Source organism: Armigeres subalbatus, chromosome 2 (genome assembly GCF_024139115.2).
Source record: "Armigeres subalbatus isolate Guangzhou_Male chromosome 2, GZ_Asu_2, whole genome shotgun sequence".
NCBI classification, from domain to species: domain Eukaryota; kingdom Metazoa; phylum Arthropoda; class Insecta; order Diptera; family Culicidae; genus Armigeres; species Armigeres subalbatus.
The window spans coordinates 331,510,301-331,533,076 of NC_085140.1; the positions used below are offsets into that span (position 1 = coordinate 331,510,301).

The 22,776-nt window shown below is 36.2% G+C and overlaps 1 protein-coding gene across 7 annotated transcripts in view; it reads left to right on the forward strand.

The window, feature by feature from the left end:
• The window catches only part of LOC134212753 (uncharacterized), a 394,317-nt gene extending 373,006 nt beyond the window's left edge, over positions 1–21,311 (forward strand). For all 7 annotated transcript variants that reach the window (XM_062690878.1, XM_062690877.1, XM_062690883.1 and 4 more), the window contains 2 exons: positions 12,115–12,219; positions 18,905–21,311. In XM_062690878.1, coding sequence (XP_062546862.1) covers positions 12,115–12,219; positions 18,905–19,038 — 239 coding nt within the window. In that variant the 3' untranslated portion in view covers positions 19,039–21,311. The remainder of the gene's footprint in view (positions 1–12,114; positions 12,220–18,904) is intronic.
• The last annotated feature ends 1,465 nt before the right edge of the window (positions 21,312–22,776 follow it).

Consider the following 22,776-nt stretch of genomic DNA (forward strand, 5'->3'; position numbering starts at 1 on the left):
GGATATAGACACTTAATATATTTGTTACATTTGGCTTGAAGGCCTTCAATGTGATTTTTAAAAGTTAATTTTTGATCTAGCAGAAGTCCTGAATATTTAGCTTCGCTAGACCAATTAATTGGAACCCCATTCATAGTGACAATATGTCTGCTAGAAGGTTTCAAATAAGAAGCTCTCGGCTTATGTGGGAAAATTATAAGCTGAGTTTTGGAAGCATTCGGGGAAATTATCCATTTTTGCAAGTAAGTGGAGAAAGCATCCAAACTTATTTGCAATCTACTACAAATGACACGAAGGCTACGCCCTTTCCCCATAAAACATCCTACCAACTTTTCCCCCGATTTCGTCGGTTTTCGTCGGTCGGATCGGCCTACTTTGCAGCCGACTAATCGGTTGTTTGTTGCACAGACGCTTATGGAAGCTTTACAGGGGCGTTTAGCGATTAACCAATACATTAAATCGGCCAACTAAAACAACAGATTTAAAGCAATTTAGTTGGCAGAATAATCGGCTAACGTAGTTTAGCACAAAAATGCCATTAAACCGACGAAATCGACCGACAAAAATCTAGAGAATCGTATGATTAATTTACTAATTTAATTTTATAATAAAATATAGCCGACGAAATCGGTTGATTAATCAACTGATTCAATTTAATAATAAAATATAGCCGACAAAATCGGCTGATGAAAAGCAAGTTAATTGCTCGATTAGTAATTATATTCTGATGAACAGTAGACAATTCCCGATAAAATCGGTTGTTTTTGATCTACTAAAATAAGTAATAAATCGAATGATTTTAACGGAAAACAAATACAACCCGATGAAATAGGCTGATTAATTTTTATTTATTAGAGAGTTTAATAGATCGATTTTAAATGATAGCGCCGGTAGTTGAGTAGTACGGCAGAGTCCAGGGACTGTCTCACTTCCCAGTAGTCTGGATTCTACTTGGCGCCGTTGGCATTGTGTTGAAGGGTACGATTTGGCGGATCCAGAGGTGGGAGTCATTTTCCTGACGTCGATGGTTGTTCTTCGCACGGCCGACGGAAAATAAACGCAAATAAAAAAAGTAGATTTATTACCCAGGTAATCATAAGCATTAAAATAAGCCATACGTGCGACTATAAGGCTACCACAAAGCTAACAAACTTCATACTGGCTCTATAATAGCCCTATATAGCCGAAAAGGCGAAATAAAGTGCTAATGGTTACCTGGGTAATTCAAACATTAAAGACGAATACACACGACAATTCACAATACTATTTTTGAGAAAAAAATACATTGAACTTACAGTATGTATTTGAGCCAGGGGTCTCGAACCATCTTAAGAATCTTCTCCGGCCCAAAAAACCTTTGCAAAAAAAAATCACGCCAATCGGTTCAGTAGTTTTGGAGTCTATAAGGTTCAGATAAACATTCATTTTTATGTAGAAAAGAATAAAAAATTATTTATAGCCATAGCTTCAGAGCCCATAGTCTGATTTACCGTAGGAAACAATGGGATAAGATTCCTAATCGAATGCAAACTGCAGCGAGCAAATCAGTTAAACCAAAAATTGACTTTTGAGTGCGTTTTTTGTATTTGGTATACCTACCAAATTTCACACTAAAATAATCGAGAAAATAATATAACAGTGTCGTGTCCGATGCCGGTTATATTTTGGCCATATCCTCTGAGTCCATTGTTCACTCCTGCTTATTTTAGGGAACAAAATTTCCGTCAAAACTTGTGAGAAATAAGTGCCGAAAAAATGGGCGATACTTCTTGCGCATACATATATACAAACACACAAAAATACTTGCCATCATACTGCACTAAATTTTGCAACTTACGTGAAAGATATTCACACTTTAACTAACTTTTAAAATTGCATCTGGTGCAATAACAACAACTGCTTCATAAGTAAATTAAACGCTAAGCAAAAATAATCTATCAACCCATATCCCGATTAAATCGGCTATATAAACACTTTTTGATACATCGATTGATATGTCGATCTAAATAATGACTAAGAGCCACCCGACTAAATATATTATCCATACCAATGATTTGGTCGACACCAGATTTAGTTGGCATTCGTGAAGGTTGATTTTCACCACACCCGATTAAGTCTGTGATAAAAACAGTTGGTTTCGTCGACACCTTGGTGGACACCCGATTTCGTCGATAATAAAAACAGTTGTTTTTATCGACACCCGATTTTGTTGGTGATAAAATCGGTTGGTTTTGTCGGCACCCGACTTCGTCGGTATATCAGGAAATTTCCCATCTGTCAAATGTTTTATGGGGTTGGCTGAGAGACCTGTGTCATCTGCAAACAAAGATTTTTGACACCCTGGTGGTAAATCAGGTAAGTCAGAAGTAAAAATGTTATACAAAATGGGCCCCAGTATGCTGCCTTGGGGGACACTAGCCCTCATAAGTAATCTATCAGATTTAGAATTCAGATAGCTTACCTGCAGTGAGCGATCTGATAAATAATTTTAGATCAGTTTAATAATGTACAGAGGAAAATTAAAATTCATCAATTTTACAATCAAACCTTCATGCCAAACACTGTCAAATGCTTTTGCTATATCAAGAAAAGCAACTCCAGTCGAATATCCTTCGTATTTGTTGAGCCGTATTAAATGTGTAGCTCTTAATAACTGATGGGTGGTTAATTGCCCATGGCGAAAACCAAATTGCTCATCAGCAAAAATAGAATTGTCATTAATATGAACCATCATTCTATTTAAAATAATCTTTTCAAACAGTTTGCATATTGAAGAAAGCAAACTGATTGGGCGAAAACTACAAGCCTCAGCTGGATTTTTGTCCGGCTTCAAAATTGGAACAATTTTGGCGTTTTTCCATTTATCTGGGAAATATGCCAATTGAAAACATTTGTTAAATAAATTTACCAAAAAGGAGCTCTCAGGAAGTTTTTTGATAAGTATAAGGAAAATACCATCATCACCCGGGGCTTTCATATTTTTAAATTTTCTAGTAATAGATCCCACTTCATCCAAATTAGTTCCCAACGAAGGGTCAAAAACATTATTCTGGTTGAGAATGTCTTCGAAGCTTCGTGTAACCTGATCCTCAATTGGACTAGTGATACCTAGATCAAAATTATGGACACTTTCGAACTGCTGAACAAATTTTTGAGTCTTTTCGCCATTTGTTAATAAAATTTTGTTTCCCACTTCAAGCGCTGGCTTTTGAGGTTTTTATGAATTTTCGTTAATTTTCAAAAAGGGTTTCGAACTGGGATCCAACTTCGAGACATTATTCTCAAAGTTGGTATCTCTCAGAATAACGAAACGTTTTTTAATTTCATTTTGCATATCACGCCGAATAACTATCAACGCGGGAACGCGAGTTCTTTGGTATTGCCTACGCCTCACATTTTTAAGGATTGGCAATCCTACGCCTTTGCTCGCCATAAGTAGCCTCACAAATCGGGAAAATTTTTCGGCGTTTTTTTGGCCCCTTTTTTTAATGAGACCGGGATTTTGATTTACCGTGGCCAAATCCCGAAAACATCGCATATGTAAAAACAGGCTAGACCTTTAAACTAGTTTTAAAATGTTCTAATATTGCATTATTACACATGTGTACACATATTATCCAAAAATGTCTGCGATAAAATAGCTAATTAGTAAATAATGTAACAAAAAATGAACATTATTCAGTGAGTTGATGCATATAGGGTGTCCCAGAAAGTATAAGCACGATTTAAAAATAACATTATGACTTTGTTTTTTGGAAATACTTGATTATTGTTTCGCTTTACTAACCTTTACTATGCTTTATAACTGTAGATCAATATCACTTTTCCGAGATTCTTTTGATCGTACGCCAAGGATAGGGATTTTGATCAGATGGTACCCATTAGCTTCAGCACGGACCGTTTGTCAATGATTTTGGCTACATTTTCAATCTTTTTTACAAAGTTATGATGAAGTCCACTTCCATAATATGCCTTCACAAATGTGTCCATCGCGTAATACACTGATATCAAAATCGGCCAAAATATTACTGGCTTATGATGCTTTCGGATAATGGACAGTAACCGCCGCTACAATAATTCCTGTTATTTTACATCAACTGTTATTTTATCGATCACTGCAAATGGATTTGAGAGAATTCCACACTTACAAATTGCTTACAAAATCATTGCCTTTTTACAGAATTTTCCTAAATAAACTTGCTTATCAACATCGTCAATACTTTACCAATACGGATCATGTTGAAATGGTCCCGTGGAAGCATTTTATAACCGAACTTCACTCATAGTTTATCATCATCATCATCTTTCATAACGATCTTCCACACAACAGTTTATCGTATAACTTATGGGCCCATATTCTGACATAACTTATGTCACATAAGCAGCATGCTATTCACTTATGTTTTTCTTCTTCTGCTTACTGAAAGTCCGTAGTTCATTTTGTGTCTTGTTTGGTCGACTTTATTCTTCGATGTTATCAGATTTTTCCAAATCTTAAACAGAAGTACCTTTTTTTTCGATTTTCGATTATTTTCGATTATTTAAAAAAAAATCGATTATTTTACACTGTGAATATAAGTGAGAAGAGTGAAATGATAAGTGAGAAATTGTAAGTGAGGTATAAGTCAGTGTTGCCACAAGTACAGATTTATCTGGAAAGGTACAGATTTTTTGTCAAATTTTGGTACAGATTCTGTACGGTACAGATTACAGATTTTTACCAAAAAGTACAGATTGGTACAGATTTTTAACAAACCAGACCTTATAAAAGTAAATTTGCTTCTGATATTGCTAAATATTGCAATTTTTATTCGATCATTGTTCAGATGGGAACAGTAGGTTAGTTACCACCTGGGACGTTACCACCAGCAATAACTTCGCATCAAACGATAATAAACGCAAAATTATCATCGAATATAAACCTTACTAATACCAACTAAATGTCAACAGTACCGTTAAATATTGTTTGGCGTTATGGCTCCATGGAAGGAAGATAGGAAAATAGTTCAAAAAGTAACACTATATATATATACTTTAAACTAAGACAGGATTCTTTAACGATTCTTACTCGCTGGCAAGTTTTTAATATTCGATAATTCAAAACTAACATCGCGTGTGAGTGTTCAACAGCCTCGATATAAAAAAAAACATTTTTTCCCCTCTCAGCTGTGTTATAAAACAAATATTTAAAAATGCAAGTCAAAACGAGGAGATTGTATTCTATTTAATCGTATAAAACTTTCGTTAGTTAAAAAGTGGCAAAATAAACATCAACTCATCCCTTGTAGCACTGACGGTTCTATCACAGTGGTTCTATTATGGTTTTATAGCATACTTGTAGAGTAAATAGTTGTCTCCAAGAGCGTTATAAACCATAATTGTTACTTGGAATGCAGGAAAAAATAACAATCAAACGACCAACCAAAAAATATGTTAATTTTAACTTATTGCGATATGTTTTCATGAGAAATAATTTGAATTCATAAAAATGCTTTTCTTCAAATGAATTGGTTTGCATCGCTTAATTGACTTATAATTGTTGGATACTTATGAGCAATTTTACATGCTGTCTGGTAAAAGATATTTTAGTTACTAGATAAAGATTGTCGCTTCGGTTCCCTTTGTTCTGCTGTCCGAAACATGTGTGGTACATACCTGTCAAATCGTATGGATTTTCCTTCTTTGACATTTAGCTCCCCTATCCTCGCCAGCAAAAGATGTTTCGGACAGCGACGACAGCGACAATCTCTATCTAGTAACTAAAATATCTTTTTGTCTGGTACAGATTTTAAAACAGATTTTTGAAGATTTTGGTACAGATGAAAAAGATTTTTGAGTTCATGGTACAGATAAAAATGTGGCAACACTGGTATAAGTAATCAGAAGTAAAGAATAAGAATTGCTGCTTCTGCTTTTCTTACCTTCTTACTGCTTTCTTCTTCCCATTTACTGCTTTCTTTTTCCTTCTTACTGCTTCTTTCTTCTTTCGTTCATCTTCCACCGCATTTCTTTCTTTTTTCATTATCTTTCTTCCGTCTTTTTCTGTTTTCTTTCTTCTTTCATCTTACCTTTTCCAATTTCTTCCTTCTTCTCTTTTCCTCCTTCTTCTATTTGCTTTCTATCTTCTTTCTTAATTCTTCTTCCTTCTTCCTTATTCCTTCGTTTTCCATCATCCTTTTTCTTCTGCTGTTTTCCTTCTTACTGCTTTCTTCTTCAATCTCACTTCCTTCATCTTCCTCCTTTCTTCTGCTTTCTTCCTTCTTTCGTTTTACTTTTTCCTTTTTCTTTCTTTCTTCTCTTTTCTTCCTTCTTTCTTCAGCTTTTTCCATCTTACTGCTTTGTTCTTCCATCTCCTTCCTTTCATCTTTCTTCTTTCTCCTTCTTTCATTCTTTATTCATGCTACAGCTTCCATTTTTCTTCTCTTTTCTTCCCTCATTCATCCTTCTTAATTCTTCTCATTTCTTCCTTCTTCTTTCTCCTCATTTTTTCCTTTTTCTTTCTTCTCATTTCTTCCCTCTTATCTTCTCTCTTACTTCATTCATATAGTCATAATCATTATTACGATGTAAGATATAGCTTCCAAATAAAACTTATGCATTTAATTCAATCAAAGTTTCATTTGATTTTTCGGGTATTAGCCATGTCGGGTGACTGGTCATTATTTAATTTGCAATGTTCTGAAAAACAACAATGTGAATATGTACATTATGTGGAAAATTTGATTTGAAAAATGTATTGGAGGTAACCACTTTTCTTCGATGGGACTCGAGCCCATGAACCTCCTTACGCTAGACTGGTGCATTGTTCAACTGCTCTTATCATCGGCTACAGTAAATCGTTTTTAATTCTTTAAAAAGTGTCTGAAAGTTTTTTTTTTCAATAGCGGGTAACATGAAAAAAAAGGTAATCAAACATCCCAATAAGACCCGACAAAAAAATGAAAATTTTCATACGGAATGTTCCATTCAAAAAAAGTTTCTCAAAGGGACTACTAGGGTAAGACACCCAGAAATCGCCCTCCCCCCAGTTTTCGCCCACCTATTTTAAAACCTTCATTTCTCGAAAACTAGTTGTTGGAAACAGTTAAAGTTCAGGTTTTTCATAATTGATTGATGCTTGTATGGAAAAACTTTAACTGTAACTGTTTTCAACAACTAGTTTACGAGAAATGTAGGTTTTAAAATAGGTAAGGAAACTGGGGAGGGCGATTTCTGGGTGTCTTACCCTACTACGTATTTCTTTGGACATCCCAGAAGGCATTAACACGTACGTCCCCAACCCCCATTTAACGACAAAACTCAAAATTCAAAACCATGCAGCTCAGCCAATTTCTAACGGATTTTCAAGCAATCTTCTGGAATCGATCACAAAATTCCTATAGTTTTAGGAACCGAGATCAATTTTGTCCAATGGTCATGGTTCCGGATATATTCCGGGGAGTACTGGGGTTACCTCCTCCCGGAAAAATGGTCACTGGCAGATCGGCTGAAATCCATCGTGCGACATGTCAAACTTCATGATTTTGCAAAACAAGTACACTGGAGTACATTTCGGCGATTTTCGATCGAATTGGCCACCCTTCGGGTACTTCCAGGGCCTGGTTCCTTTGGGGAAGTGGCCAATTTTCATTCGCTTTTGGAACCCATCTTGCGACATATCAAACTTCATGATTTTGCAAAACAAGTACAGTGGAGTACATTTCGGCGATTTTCGATCGAATTGGCCACCCTCCGGGTACTTCCAGGGCCTGGTTCCCTTGGGGAAGTGGCCAATTTTCATTCGCTTTTGGAACCCATCTTGCGACATATCAAACTTCATGATTTTGCAAAACAAGTACACTGGAGTACATTTCGGCGATTTTCGATTGAATTTGCCACCCTCCGGGTACTTCCAGGGCCTGGTTCCCTTGAGGAAGTGCCAATTTTCATTCGCTCTTGGAACCCATCTTGCGACATATCAAACATCATTATTTTGCAATACAAGTACACTGGAGTACATTTCGGCGATTTTCGATCGAATTGGCCACCCTCCGGGTACTTCCAGGGCCTGGTTCCTTTGGGGAAGTGGCCAATTTTCATTCGCTTTTGGAACCCATCTTGCGACATATCAAACTTCATGATTTTGCAAAACAAGTACAGTGGAGTACATTTCGGCGATTTTCGATCGAATTGGCCACCCTCCGGGTACTTCCAGGGCCTGGTTCCCTTGGGGAAGTGACCAATTTTCATTCGCTTTTGGAACCCATCTTGCGACATATCAAACTTCATGATTTTGCAAAACAAGTACACTGGAGTACATTTCGGCGATTTTCGATCGAATTGGCCACCCTCCGGGTACTTCCAGGGCCTGGTTCCCTTGGGGAAGTGGCCAATTTTCATTCGCTTTTGGAACCCATCTTGCGACATATCAAACTTCATGATTTTGCAAAACAAGTACACTGGAGTACATTTCGGCGATTTTCGATCGAATTGGCCACCCTCCGGGTACTTCCAGGGCCTAGTTCCCTTGGGGAAGTGGCCAATTTTCATTCGCTTTTGGAACCCATCTTGCGACATATCAAACTTCATGATTTTGCAAAACAAGTACACTGGAGTACATTTCGGCGATTTTCGATCGAATTGGCCACCCTCCGGGTACTTCCAGGGCCTGGTTCCCTTGGGGAAGTGACCAGTTTTCATTCGATCTTGGAACCCATCTTGCGACAATTTGTTTTATCATTTTCCGATTGTAACAAAAAATGAGAATCAAACTGGCAATGCCGGCCAAGGTCGGATATGTACAGCTAAGCTATTCATATTATTATAATAGTGTTATTTTGTGATCTCCAGTAGCCTTGCGAGCAAAGACGTAGGATTGCCAGTCCGGAGATGGCGAGTTCGATTCTCGGTCCGGTCAAGGATGTTTTGGGGTTGGAAACATTCTCGATACCCTGCCATTGTACTTGTCACACAAGATACACACTCATGCAATGACGGGCATAGAAATACTTACAATTAATAACTAAGGAAATGCTAATAGAATACTAAGTTGAAAAGCAGGCCAAGTTCTAGAAGAAGAAAAAGAAGTTAATCTGTGAATTCTATTCCATATACAGTTTCTGATACAATTTTAGGTTTCGGCAGCTTTTGAAAAATAAGCCGCACCCTAATGACCATTCTCACACTCTTTAAAAACCAATCTGAAGATTATTACTCATGTTTATCGCCCATTCTATAGAATTACAACCACCACCGGCAGCACATCCTCGGAGTCGTTTTATCATTCAATTAACATACTACTGCATCGCTGTATAAAAGCACTTGAAACAGTAATCGCTCCGAATGGAATGGATCGAGCTTGTCAACGCACTTGATTGTTCGGGCCCGTTGCTATCGCCGCTGTTCGTCGTCAAACTGATGGCGGTAGCTGAGCTGGCGGCGGCACGCTTGATAATGTGCCTCAAGCGAAGGTCGAGTATACTCGCTTTCTGCCGATCCATCGATTGCAAGTGTTTCGGGTAATGTGGGAATTTGTAATGTTGTTGATAACAAGACTAGCATGTATTTTAGCGCTCGCACCGAGAGATGCAGTGACGTTGGACCTCACCTTAAACCGAGCGTTTGATTTCGTTTCCAAAACAGATTAGATTAACAATCCCAAATTACAATGAAAGCAAAATTAATCACAAACTTTGACAATTTTATTCAGTCAATTGTAATGGTGTCATATAAACCAAATGTCAATGTGTCAAATCTTTTTTAAAATTTTATCATTCTGATATTACGGAGAAAAAGAAAAATTTGGATAGCTCCGCGGAAATAACGCGCAGAGGGCAATCCCCGCATAGAACAAATCATGCATAGTGTGCGTTGAATTGAGCTCAAATTATTAAAACAAATCAACTGTCATGCAAGCCAATCATTTGAATGGCGTGCCCATAAACATGGAAAGATAAATTACCAGTTCTCTTCCTAGCTGTAAACTTATCCAAAATGCAATCGATTGATCCCTTGAGACACCAATGTATTACAAAAACCTTCACATCAATATCAATTTTACCGCAGTTTATTTCTTTAATGATGTTTGATATTGATTTTCAGTGGTTCAGTTACTTAGGGAAGCTAATCAATGCAATATTTTACAAAATTTCGACTTCATAGCAAATTTGGAAGAATGCTTTCATACAGTTACACGTCTCAAAACGCTTACACTATTCGTAACGACGTAATAATTGGTTTTTATCGGCGGCTTTTAGAACCTGAGCTGACCTTCCATTTCGCCTGAAGGTCTTCGTGTCGGTTCGGTTAAGAGACCCTCCAAATACCAAGATTTGGACTAGTGCGTTCTAAGCCTGGTTCTGAGCGAATCGCAATCGCTTTAGTTAGACCAGTTGGCAGATACATACAGAACACCTTGCAAAAGGTTACCAGAGCCCGCAGTAAAATCCCATCCCAAATCGCAGTACTCAACGAATGTCATAATCTATCTTCTATATAATAAAAATGAAATGGTCTGTGTTCGTATCCGCATAACCCGAAAACGGCTGGATGGATTTTCTTCATTCCTTCAGTAGATATATATGTTCATATGTTCGTTAGTGTTTCCGACGGGTTTATATGATATTTCTTCCTACGAAAATTACGACTAAAGTTGAGCAAATCGTGAAAAACGAAAATAAAGATTCATATGGGAATTTAGTATGGGCAGTTCACAACTCGCATTTTCGCCTACTATGCAGGACAACGTCTGCTGGGTCGACTAGTTAAGAATATAAACAAAACATCGCAAATCTAGCATTAGCTACTTTGATCACTAGCCTGGAAAATATTCTTTGGAGGCGCTTTGGATTTTCCAGGGTTCCAAATTTTTCTTGCAATGCGTAATAGCAATTTTTGCCTTTCTCGTCTCGTATACGTATAATATCAGGCACTCAAACGCCGCTAGGCGGATTAATCAGGTGTTTTTTCAAAAAGTTTCAAAAATTTTGAACATGGTATTTATAACGCAGATGATTTACTGATTCTATTGAAATTGTATTGATATTGTTGGAAACACATTTCATTTTTAAACAATATCGTTCAAAAGTAACAATATGCCCTCGGGTTACAGTTGCCTGAGTTATCAGTTCATATAACTAATGTAAAACCAACTAGCAGTTACTAGCCGATTAGTATGATTGAATCAATTGCTGTCACCTCCTATTAAGATATGGAACCAGCTGATATTTCATGCAGGCCATTCGGCACCCCTCTTTTTAACATCACCGTTTGGATTAGTTTTGTACAGTAAATCCTCGAATTTGCCCAAAAGATTTGTTTTTATTCTTATGCGACATTAAGCCCCTACTACGAATATATGTTACCCTATATAAGGTGTCTCAATAGGGACTGGAATTCTTCAATCGACGGAAAATCGTAATTCAGTACATTCTATATTTAGACCATGCTGCATTGATGACGTAACGTCACATAGAAAGTATTAGTTTAAATTTGTCACTTGATGACGTGCGAGCAATGTGTCGATTAGTGCAAGTTGTTGTATTAATAATTGAATGACCTGAACGATGGTTCTGATGTCGGATTGAATAATTACCGGCAATTATTTTTAAACTGTGGATATTTTTGGGAGCTTAAATACGTACTTATTTTGTTCCATAAACCAAATCCCACCTTCGGTAGCTGATCGGGATTTGTCAAGTCGCAATTACTAGTCATTTGTCGCCGTCGTACTTGGCGCTCGAGTAGAGAGAAAAATATTTAGCTTCAAACGACGAATGACACACGGGTATCACTCGGTATCAACAGCTTATAATACAGTCGTCCAGCGTCGGCCGAACGGCTTTGAGCTCAACGCATTCGCAGGGTCGGCTAGATTGCCAGTACGTTACTATCGCTGTTTGCCACCGGTGCACGCTAGAGAAGCTTGGGATCGACTTCCCTCACCAGAGTGTTTTAGTTCAGTCGTCACGCCTGTTTGTCGTAGAGGTATACAAAGAACATTCTTATCGAACGAGTTCGGTAATAACATCCTCATCACCGGGCTTAAACCGTCAGTTGAATTGGTTCTTGGAAGAGTTGGTATTTTCGTGTGACTTTTGAGTGATGGTTTTTCCTCTATCTTTTGTTTATTTTCAGAAAAACGCGCCACCGAAGGAAGTGGTCTTGTGTCCCATTACGAGCAGAAGCGTAAAATAAGTGATTCTGAAACCATGTCTGACAAGAAGGCAGACACCGTTTACGGTAAGTGTAAACCTTTGGATGCGTGTGTTTTGTCTTGTACAACTGGCGTCAGGGTAAACATGTGATATTTTCTTACTTAATAGGGGAGTGATCTATGAAGTGGTCTAGTCGATGCAATGTGTATTGAAGTGATCTTGAGGGGGAGCATAAAGTGGAAAAAGTTCTCGGCTCCCTGAGCATATTGTATCAATGATGTACTTGTTTCAACGCAAAGACAGGCAAAGACAGTCTGATCATGAAAACAAGAACATAATATGTTGAGAAATATGTTTCTTATAAAAAGAGATGATCGAACAATGAGTATTTAACTCATGTACTACTGTACTTCTACATATATTCGGTGCTATCAAATTTAAAATAAAATTTTTGATATGATTACGGCCACTCCGATAAATTACTTTTCTTGCTGAGTGCTTTGTGCTTCAGTGCTTTGAGGAAAGGTCGTATGTGCAAAAGAGAGACTCTCTGCGTACGCCCTTTTTCGCTAATAAATAGGCTAGTTTTGCATTTTTGCTACATTTTCACTCCAGCACGCTAGACAATAGGGTGGTTCAAAAAATCGATTTTACTCCACAGTGCTCATCCGATTCTTTATCATGTTCTGATTGTCCTCTGAAAATTTGAGCTCATTAGGATTAAAACTGATTAAGCACAAGCGATTTCAAGTGTGCATGCAAATTAGTATGGGGAAATTTATTTTTTCAGTATACTGTAAATGACGCTTCACATTAAGCGCAGGTTAAAAGAAAACCTACATAGCTAAAAGGAATACTCAACAGCTTTCACCCAACGAAAACCGCATGTTGATTAATCGCCCCAATAATTAATCCAATTCAAAATCAATCCAAATCCAATCCAATTCCAATCAAAATCCAATTCAAATCCAAACTAAATCCAATCCAAATCCAATATAAATCCAATCCAAATCTAATCCAAATCCAATCCAAATCCAATCCGAATCCAATCCAAATCTAATCCAAAACCAATCCAAATCCGATCCAAATCCAATCCAAATCCAATACAAATCTGTTCCAAATCCAATCCAAAACCAATCCAAATCCAATCCAAATCGGATCCAAATCCAATTAAAATCCAACCCAATCCCAATCCGATACTAATCGAATCCAAATCCAATCAAAATCCATCCCAATCCAAATCCGATCCAAATCCAATACAAATCCGAACCAAATCCAATTCAAATCCAATCCAAATCCAATCCAATTCCATCCAAACCCAATTCAAATAAAAATCCGATCAAAATCCAATCCAATTCAAATTCAATCCAAATCCAATCCAATTCCAATCCAAATCCGATCCAAATCCAATCAAAATCCAAAACAAATCCGATCCAAATCCAATCAAAATCCGATCCAAACCCAATACAAATCCGATCCAAATCCAAATCAAAGTCCAATCAACATCCAATCCAAATCAAAGTCCAATCAACATCCAATCCAAATCCAATTCAAATTCAATCCAAATCCAATCCAAATCCGATCCAAATCCAATCCAAATCCAATCAAAATCCAACCCATTTTAAATCCGATCAAAATCCAATCCAAATCCGATCTAAATCCAATCAAAATCCGAAACAAATCCGATCAACATCCAATCAAAATCCAACCCAATCCAAATCCGATCCAAACTCAATACAAATCCGATCCAAATCCAATTCAAATTCAATCCAAATCCAATCCAAATTCAATCAAAATCCAGTCAAAATCCAACCCATTTTAAATTCGATCAAAATCCAATCCAAATCCGATCCAAATCCAATCAAAATCCAAAACAAATCCGTTCCAAATCCAATCAAAATCCAACCCAATCTAAATCCGATCCAAACCCAATACAAATCCGATCCAAATCCAATCCAATTCCATCCAAATCAAAGTCCAATCAACATCCAATCCAAATCCAATTCAAATTCAATCCAAATCCAATCCAATTTCAATCCAAACCCAATCTAAATCCAATTCAAATCCAATCCAAATTCAATCCAAATCAAATCCAAATCCAATCCAATTCCATCCAAATCCAATTCAATTCAAAATCTAATCAAAATCCAATCTAAATACAATTTAAATTCAATCCAAATCCAATCCCAATCCAAATCCAATACAAATACGATCCAAATCCAATCCAAATCCAATCAAAACCCAGCCCAATCCAAATCCGATCCAAATCCAATACATATCCAATCGATATCCAATCCAAATCCGATCAATACATATCCAATCGAGATCCAATCCAAACCCGATCCAAATCCAATCAAAATCCAACCCAATGCAAATCCGATCCAATCCCAATACAAATCCGATCCAAATCCAATTCAAATCCAATCCAAATTCAATAAAAATCAAATCCAAATCAAATCCAAATCCAATCCAATTCCATCCAAATCCAATTCAAATCAAAATCCAATCTAAATCCAATTCAAATTCAATCCAAATCCAGTCCAATTCCAATCCAAATTCAATCCAAATCCAATCCAATTTCAATCCAAATCCAATCTAAATCCAATTCAAATCCTATCCAAATTCAATCCAAATCAAATCCAAATCCAATGCAATACCATCCAAATCCAATTCAATTCAAAATCCAATCAAAATCCAATTCAAATTCAATCCAAATCCAATTCAAATATAATCCAAACCCAACCTCAGTTCAATCTAAATCCTTATATTAATCCAATTCAAATCCAGACCAAATCTAACAAAACAAAAAAAACATTGCAAATCCAATTCGAATCCATTGCTTATTGAATCCAAACAGTTCCAAATCTAATCCAAATCCAATCTAAATCTTAATCCAGTCCAAATCATATTACTCCGACTCGACCCAATTAACCAAAATTCAATCCAAATCCAATCCGAATCCAACGCAAATCCAATCCAAATCCATTCAAAATCCAATCCAAGTTCAATCCAAATCTATTCCAAACCCAACCCAAATTCAATCTGAATTTAATCTTAATCCAAACAGAATCCAAACCAAATCAACTCCACTACAAATCCAAACCAAGCCGACCTGACCCAATCAACCCAAATCCAATCCAAAAACTATCCAAATCCAATCAAAATCTTTCAAATCCAATCCAAATCTAATCAAAATCTTATCCAAATCCAATCCAAATTCAATCCAAATCCAATCCAAATCCAATTTAAATCCAACCCAATCCTAATCCGATACAAATCGAATCCAAATCCAATCAAAATCCATGCCAATCCAAATCCGATCCAAATTCAATGCAAATCCGAACCAAATCCAATTAAAATCCAATCCAAATCCAATCCAATTCCATCCAAACCCAATTCAAATAAAAATCCGATCAAAATCTAATCCAATTCAAATTCAATCCAAATCCAATCCAAATCCAATCCAATTCCAATCCAAATCCGATCCAAATCCAATCAAAATCCGAAACAAATCCGATCCAAATCCAATCAAAATCCAAAACAAATCCGATCCAAATCCAATCTAAAACAAATCCAAATCCAATCTAAATCCAATCCGAATCCAATCAAAATTCAACCCATTTTAAATCCGATCAAAATTCAACACAAATCCAATCTAAATCCAATCCAAATCCGATCCAAATCCAATTAAAATCTAACCCAATCCAAATCCGATCCAAACTCAATACAAATCCGATCCAAATCCAATTCAAATTCAATCCAAATCCAATCCAATTCCAAACCAAATCCAATCCATATCCAATCCAAATCCAATCCAAATTCAATCAAAATCCAGTCAAAATCCAACCCATTTTAAATCCTACCAAAATCCAATACAAATCCAATCCAAATCCAATCAAAATCCAAAACAAATCCTATCCAAATCCAATCAAAATCCAACCCAATCTAAATCCGATCCAAACCCAATACAAATCCGATCCAAATCCAATCCAAATCCAATCAAAACCCAGCCCAATCCAAATCCGATCCAAATCCAATACATATCCAATCGATATCCAATCCAAATCCGATCCAAATCCAATACATATCCAATCGAGATCCAATCCAAACCCGATCCAAATCCAATCAAAATCTAAACCAATCCAAATCCGATCCAAATCCAATACAAATCCGATCCAAATCCAATTCAAATCCAATCCAAATTCAATTCAAATTCAATTCAAATCCGATCCAAATCCAATTCAAATCCAATCCAATTCCATCCAAATCCAATTGAAATCAAAATCCAATCAAAATCCAATCAAAATCCAATCAAAATCCAATCCAAATCCAATACAAATTCAATCCAAATCAAATCCAATTTCAATCCAAATCCAATCTAAATCCAATTCAAATCCTATCCAAATTCAATCCAAATCAAATCCAAATCCAATTCAATTCAAAATCCAATCAAAATCCAATTCATATTCAATCCAAATCCAATTCAAATATAATCCAAACCCAACCTCAGTTCAATCTAAATCCTTATCTTAATCCAATTCAAATCCAGACCAAATCTAACAAAACAAAAAAAACATTGCAAATCCAATTCGAATCCATTGCTTATTGAATCCAAACAGTTCCAAATCTAATCCAAATCCAATCTAAATCTTAATCCAGTCCAAATCATATTACTCCGACTCGACCCAATTAACCAAAATTCAATCCAAATCCAATCCGAATCCAACGCAAATCCAATCCAAATCCATTCAAAATCCAATCCAAGTTCAATCCAAATCTATTCCAAACTCAACCCAAATTCAATCTGAATGTAATCTTAATCCAAACAGAATCCAAACCAAATCAACTCCAAACCAAGCCGACCTGACCCAATCAACCCAAATCCAATCCAAAAACTATCCAAATCCAATCAAAATCTTTCAAATCCAATCCAAATCTAATCAAAATCTTATCCAAATCCAATCCAAATTCAATCCAAATCCAATCCGAATCCAACGCAAATCCAATCCAAATCCAATCCAAATCCAATCCAAATCCAATCCAAATCCAAACCAAATCAACTCCAAACCAAGCCGACCTGATCCAATCAACCCAAATCCAATCAAAATCTTTCAGATCCAATGCAAATCTAATCCATATCCAAATCCAATCTAAACCCAATCCAAATCCAATTCAAATCCGATCTAAATTCAGTTCATTTATATCCAACCCATCGCCACTAATAGTAGAAATTAGTTTTCCCTGGATTTTGCTTTCTTATAATAGGTAGGGGTGATCGGGGAAATATGGGCCACCTAAGGAGATCGTTCCAAAAAGCACTGAAAAGCTCCAAACATCGTTATTCAAATGTAGTTGACTTATACTAGTCATATTACGTCGATGAATGATGAATAATGCGTTTTGAAATTGTTGGAATGCACTTTTAAAATGTGTTGTTTTTAATGTGTGTTCCCGACTATACGGGGCAATATGGGCCACCATTTGGGGCAGTATGAGCCACCCATCCAAAACATTCTTTTGGGAGATAAAAGTGTCGTAATGTGGATGAATATGATATTCCTACAACAGTTTAGTGTATTCCATTGAAAATGAGATTGATAAGCCGCACAACAGGGGACTGAACCGATATGCCACTCTGCCGTTTGCGCAGACACATTTCAATTGGTCTATGTTAATTTTTTTATGTTCCGATCGCAGTGATACGATATTGTAATTTATCCGTAACTAGTCGACCCGGCAGACGTTGTCCTGCATAGTAGGCGAAAATGCGCGTTGTGATCTGCCCATGCGAAATTTCCATACAAATCCTAATTTCAGTTTTTTACGATTTGTTTATATTTACTCGTGATTTCTACTAAAGAAATATCATATAAACCCGTCGGAAACTATAACGGACGTTTCTGCTGAAGGAATAAAGATGATCCATCCAGCCGTTTTTGAGTTATGCGGATACGAACACAGACCATTTCATTTTTATTATATAGAAGATAGATGAAGCTAACATAGATGATAATGTTTTTGTATTCGGCAACTAAAATTTGAATTTGTTCGCATATAAGTGCCTAATATGTTGCCCTGTGCAGGTATGTCCATATTGCCCCAAAGAGAGTGGTTTTGGAAAAACAATTCTTTTTGATAAATTCAGATTTGTATCAGTACAAAAAGTGTGTGCACAATATTCAATTATAATAGATCTTTTGATTGTTGTGTATTTTTGACCTGTATTTTTATCAATTTTGTGTCAAAACCTTATTTATAAACTTAAAATCTTATAATAATTCTGCCTATGCAGCAAAAATTTACATTTTCAAGTGTATTTTCATGTTTGAATTGAATTTTAATGCGGTTTTCACATTGAGGCTTATGTGGACCATTCTCTTAAAATCATATAACTTTGAGATGATAAAACTTGTCAATAAGCTCAAATTCAGGGTGGCTCATATTGCCCCGTATGTTCATATTGCCCCTACTGCCCCTAAATGTCTTCAAAAAACATTCGAAATTTAACGTCAGCTGTTTTCCCTGAAATACGGGTAAAACGCATATGTAAAGCATGTAAATTATTAGACCTTTGTATTTCGCTATACTTGACTTTTCGAATGGGATTAATATGCATTATTATGAGAAAGCACTATTACTGCTTAGTATGGGATGCTTAGATCTCGTTGATAAACTACATATTTAGGATTAGATAGATCATACTATACAATAAATATCGTATTGTTAAGTCTTATAACCATTTTTTTTCATTTCCGCTTTCTTCTTTATAGACATCCTGATTCCGTCGATGGTAATCGCTGCCCTATTTATTGTTAATGGCATCGTATTCGCGGTCATTATGCGCTACAGAAACAAAAGAAAACAACGCCTTGAACTAGACAGTAAGGAATTAGCAGAACTGTAAAGCCCCTCGTCACTTCCTCAAATGTAAAAAGATGCCGGATAAAAAATCTGCTGCATGAGTAAATACTCCAAACAATGATAATGCATGTACAGAAATGAACACAATGGAAGAGTCATTAGAAATGAAGAATGAAAGCAAACCATCTCCATCGTCGTTGTCCTCGTTGTCGCCTGCACCACCATCTCCCCTGAATATCATCACCCCATAGATATAGCTCTTATTTTGGTCGGAAGTAAGAGAAAACTTTCGACATCATATCATCCGTCACGTGGTCTCCCCTCCAATGGTAACGACCAAGTGCAGAACTACGTTTTTCTCTGTATCTTCGTTGCATATGCATGCACGTCGACATCAATCTTCATGTTGGCTTGCACCTCGCAAATATCTGAACACGTGTGTCACACCCCTAATGAACCTGCTACCGAACAACGAAGCCATTCTCGCCGTCGCCGGCACCCCATCCTTGCCCCAGCAAGGGCAAGGTCGTCATCATCTACCGCAGTACCAGTAGAAGAACCATATCATCAAACCATCTTCATTATCACGGCCACTGAAGCATCGTCGTCATCTCCTAGAGATGAGGAACGCCAATGCGCCAAGGCCGAAGGAAACTCAACATTATCATCGCCACTCGGTAACTACTTGTAAGAGAAGGTAAGTCTAACCCACAGTTCAATTATTGGAATACAGATTCAAAATGCGCTCAGTTTACAAGTGAACACAAGCTGGATATTTTGTCGCTTTAACGAGAAAAAAATGGTGAAACATCATCGTAGTTCAATATATAGCTTATTAAATTGGAAATTACCAGATTAGAAGAACATTTGGGATTGTAAATTTGAAGAATTAATGACAGCTTTGACAGATATGAGAAGTCTTTGATGAAGTCCGAGCAGTACAACACAAATTCATATATTACCATGAATCAAACGCTGATTTTAAATCTTACTCTGGCACTGGCTTTCTGTTATTCGATTTCATCAGATACTAATTCTTTGCTCACAGATGTCTTAATTCTACAAATATTAAATGTCCAAAAAGAAACTCTACACACTCACACGTAAACGATAACTATTTTGCACGTGTAATATTATTATATACAAAAAATCTCTTATATCGCATTTCTAAAGTGAAAAAATAATGGTTATCGTGAATGAGACCAAATATAAAACGAACAAAATATTTATATTAAGCAAATCTGCTGACGAATTTTGATATCTTATTTCCTCGATAATTTTTGGTCTCAAAAATATTTTCTTAAATTTTTGCTTTACATAAGAAACACCGGTCAAAAAATCAATCTAAAACCGCCACTTGGATTGCATCGAGTAATGTAATATTTTCTGAAATTTTATATACATTCAAAATCAAATATAAAAAAAAATCGTATAAATCCAGAAGGAAACACATTTGTTCGATAGCCGAATCTGATGAATTTTTCAAACTTTCTTCGACAAATACAGATTGAAAAAAAAAATAAACAAACGCATATTAGAAAGCAAGCTGTATCGCGTTTAAGAAATACACGCAAACATACACAAAAACATAACATAAGCCAAAGATTAAATGTTAAACGCGAGCCTATAATGCAAATTCAGCCACCTGCTTTTACGAGAAGAAAAAGGGATTGAAACGAGTTAAAATTGAAAGATAAAATCAACATGTGCTTTAAAAGAACAAAGAAAATTTAATCGCTATAAACCAACAAAAAACAAAATCGCTCTAGTAGAACACTAAGAATAAAAACTAAACTATGGAACTGAAGGGAAAAAGTAGGAATTTGAACCTCCTGTGCGGGATATTGGTAGATGATGCTTGGCCAATTGTGAATTGTGATCGATACAGTTACACACACACATACAGACAAACAAACAAACAACACAAACTGGTGAGAGTGTAGATGCGCGATGAACTGAGTTACTCAAAATTCAAACTATTTTCCCAAGTTGGGAAAGTCATGCAAAATGTGAAAATCAAACCAAACCTGGAATAAGTTATGCAAGGTAATACAATTATTTCGGGCAATGTATGAAGTTGTAGCCAGACGAAATAAAATTAGAAGAAAGTGTAGTCCGTAATCTAAAAAATATTATCATTTTTTGGGTCGGTTCATTGTTTTCGTGGCTTTCCATAAAGTGAGAGTCCAACTATTTTCTGTTTGTTTGAAACTCTGTTATTTTCTTAATTTTTTAAGGGAATATTTATTTGCCGAATTAAACATTGTACTTCCACACCGAAAATAAAAGTAATAAAGTAACATAAAAAAATTAAAACAGGGACAAAGTTCAATACATCCGAAATTTTCATGTGACGTTGTAATTTGTGAAATTCAAATAACCCTTGCATATATTACATCCGTTATTGGATCTAAATTTTGATGCATGACTGTACCGTAGCATCTAGTTTCCGATTCCATTGAAAATGATGATTTTTTCCTAACTTTTTGTTTTATAATTGTGGATTTGTACGCTGATCTATTATTTTTACGTCGGTTCAAATATGTATCTATATTATATAATATTATTTATTTTTTACACGTTATATACATGATCTTTCAACCTTAAGTTTAAGTTCATCAAGGATAATATTATGTATAGTACGGAGATCCTGAAATATTTTTCGCGCCAAATCCGCGCTGACTAAAATCAAATCCGCGCCATTTCCGCGCGTCATGAAATCTATTTCGCGCCAAATCGGCGCGACGTGAAATATTAATTTTGGTTATACCACAATTAACTGAATATAATCTCAATTATTTAAATTTGTATCAAGAAACAAATAATAAAAAAAAACTCAGCAGAAATTTCTTCAGGAATTTTGTAGAACAATTAACGAAAACTCCTGCAAAAGTTAGTCCGTTTTATGCGGAATTTATGCGGAAAATTCTTCTTCAAATTCTTGTGATGTTTAGTAGTTCATGCAGGAAATTCCTCCAATTGACATTTTTAACTCCTATTTTTTCGTAATTCTCCGGCAAGAATTCCTGTGTCGTTTTTTACTAGAATTTCAACTAAAATCTCCAAGAATACCTGCAAAAAATCCTGCAGAAAATCATCATTCGTGCACACATTTGTTCCGGAATTTCTACGGTGAGTACTCCGGGAATTTTCGCGGAAATTATCCTGGATTTTTTTTTGCAGAAATCCAATTGCTCTTGGAACTTCTGAAGAAATCGTTCCGAAATTGTCTGGGAAATTTTTCTGAGAACATGTGGAAATTCCTCCGGATATTCTTGCAAAAGTTCCCCTGGGAAATCAAGCGGAAATTCATTCGGGAATATTGTAATAAATTCAAGAAAACTCGTCAAAAACAACCTACGGAACATTTTCAGAGACAACATGTAAAAAATCCTTCATTAATTTCTGCGGAAATCGGAGAATCTTTCGTTAAAATCTAGACGCAATTTTTTAGAATTGTTTAAAGAAATTCCTGTGATCATCGCTACAGGAATTTCGAAGGTCAGTCCTATTGTTGCGGTATTGCATGTTATTCTTATGGAGAGCGATACCGCAACAATAAGATCTTAGCACTCAGACCGCATCGTGCTTTCGTGCTGTGCGGTTCTTTCTCTCTTTGCGGAAGGAAGTTTTTAATACTACCCGAAGCTATTTTAATTTCAACGGTGCTTCTTAGCGCTATTTGTACCCACTGATCCCGTTACGATCTTTGCAAGGACCCGTGCCTTCGTTTTACGTTGGACCCGTTTGCGGAAGTAAAATTCCGACAACCGGTGGTAAT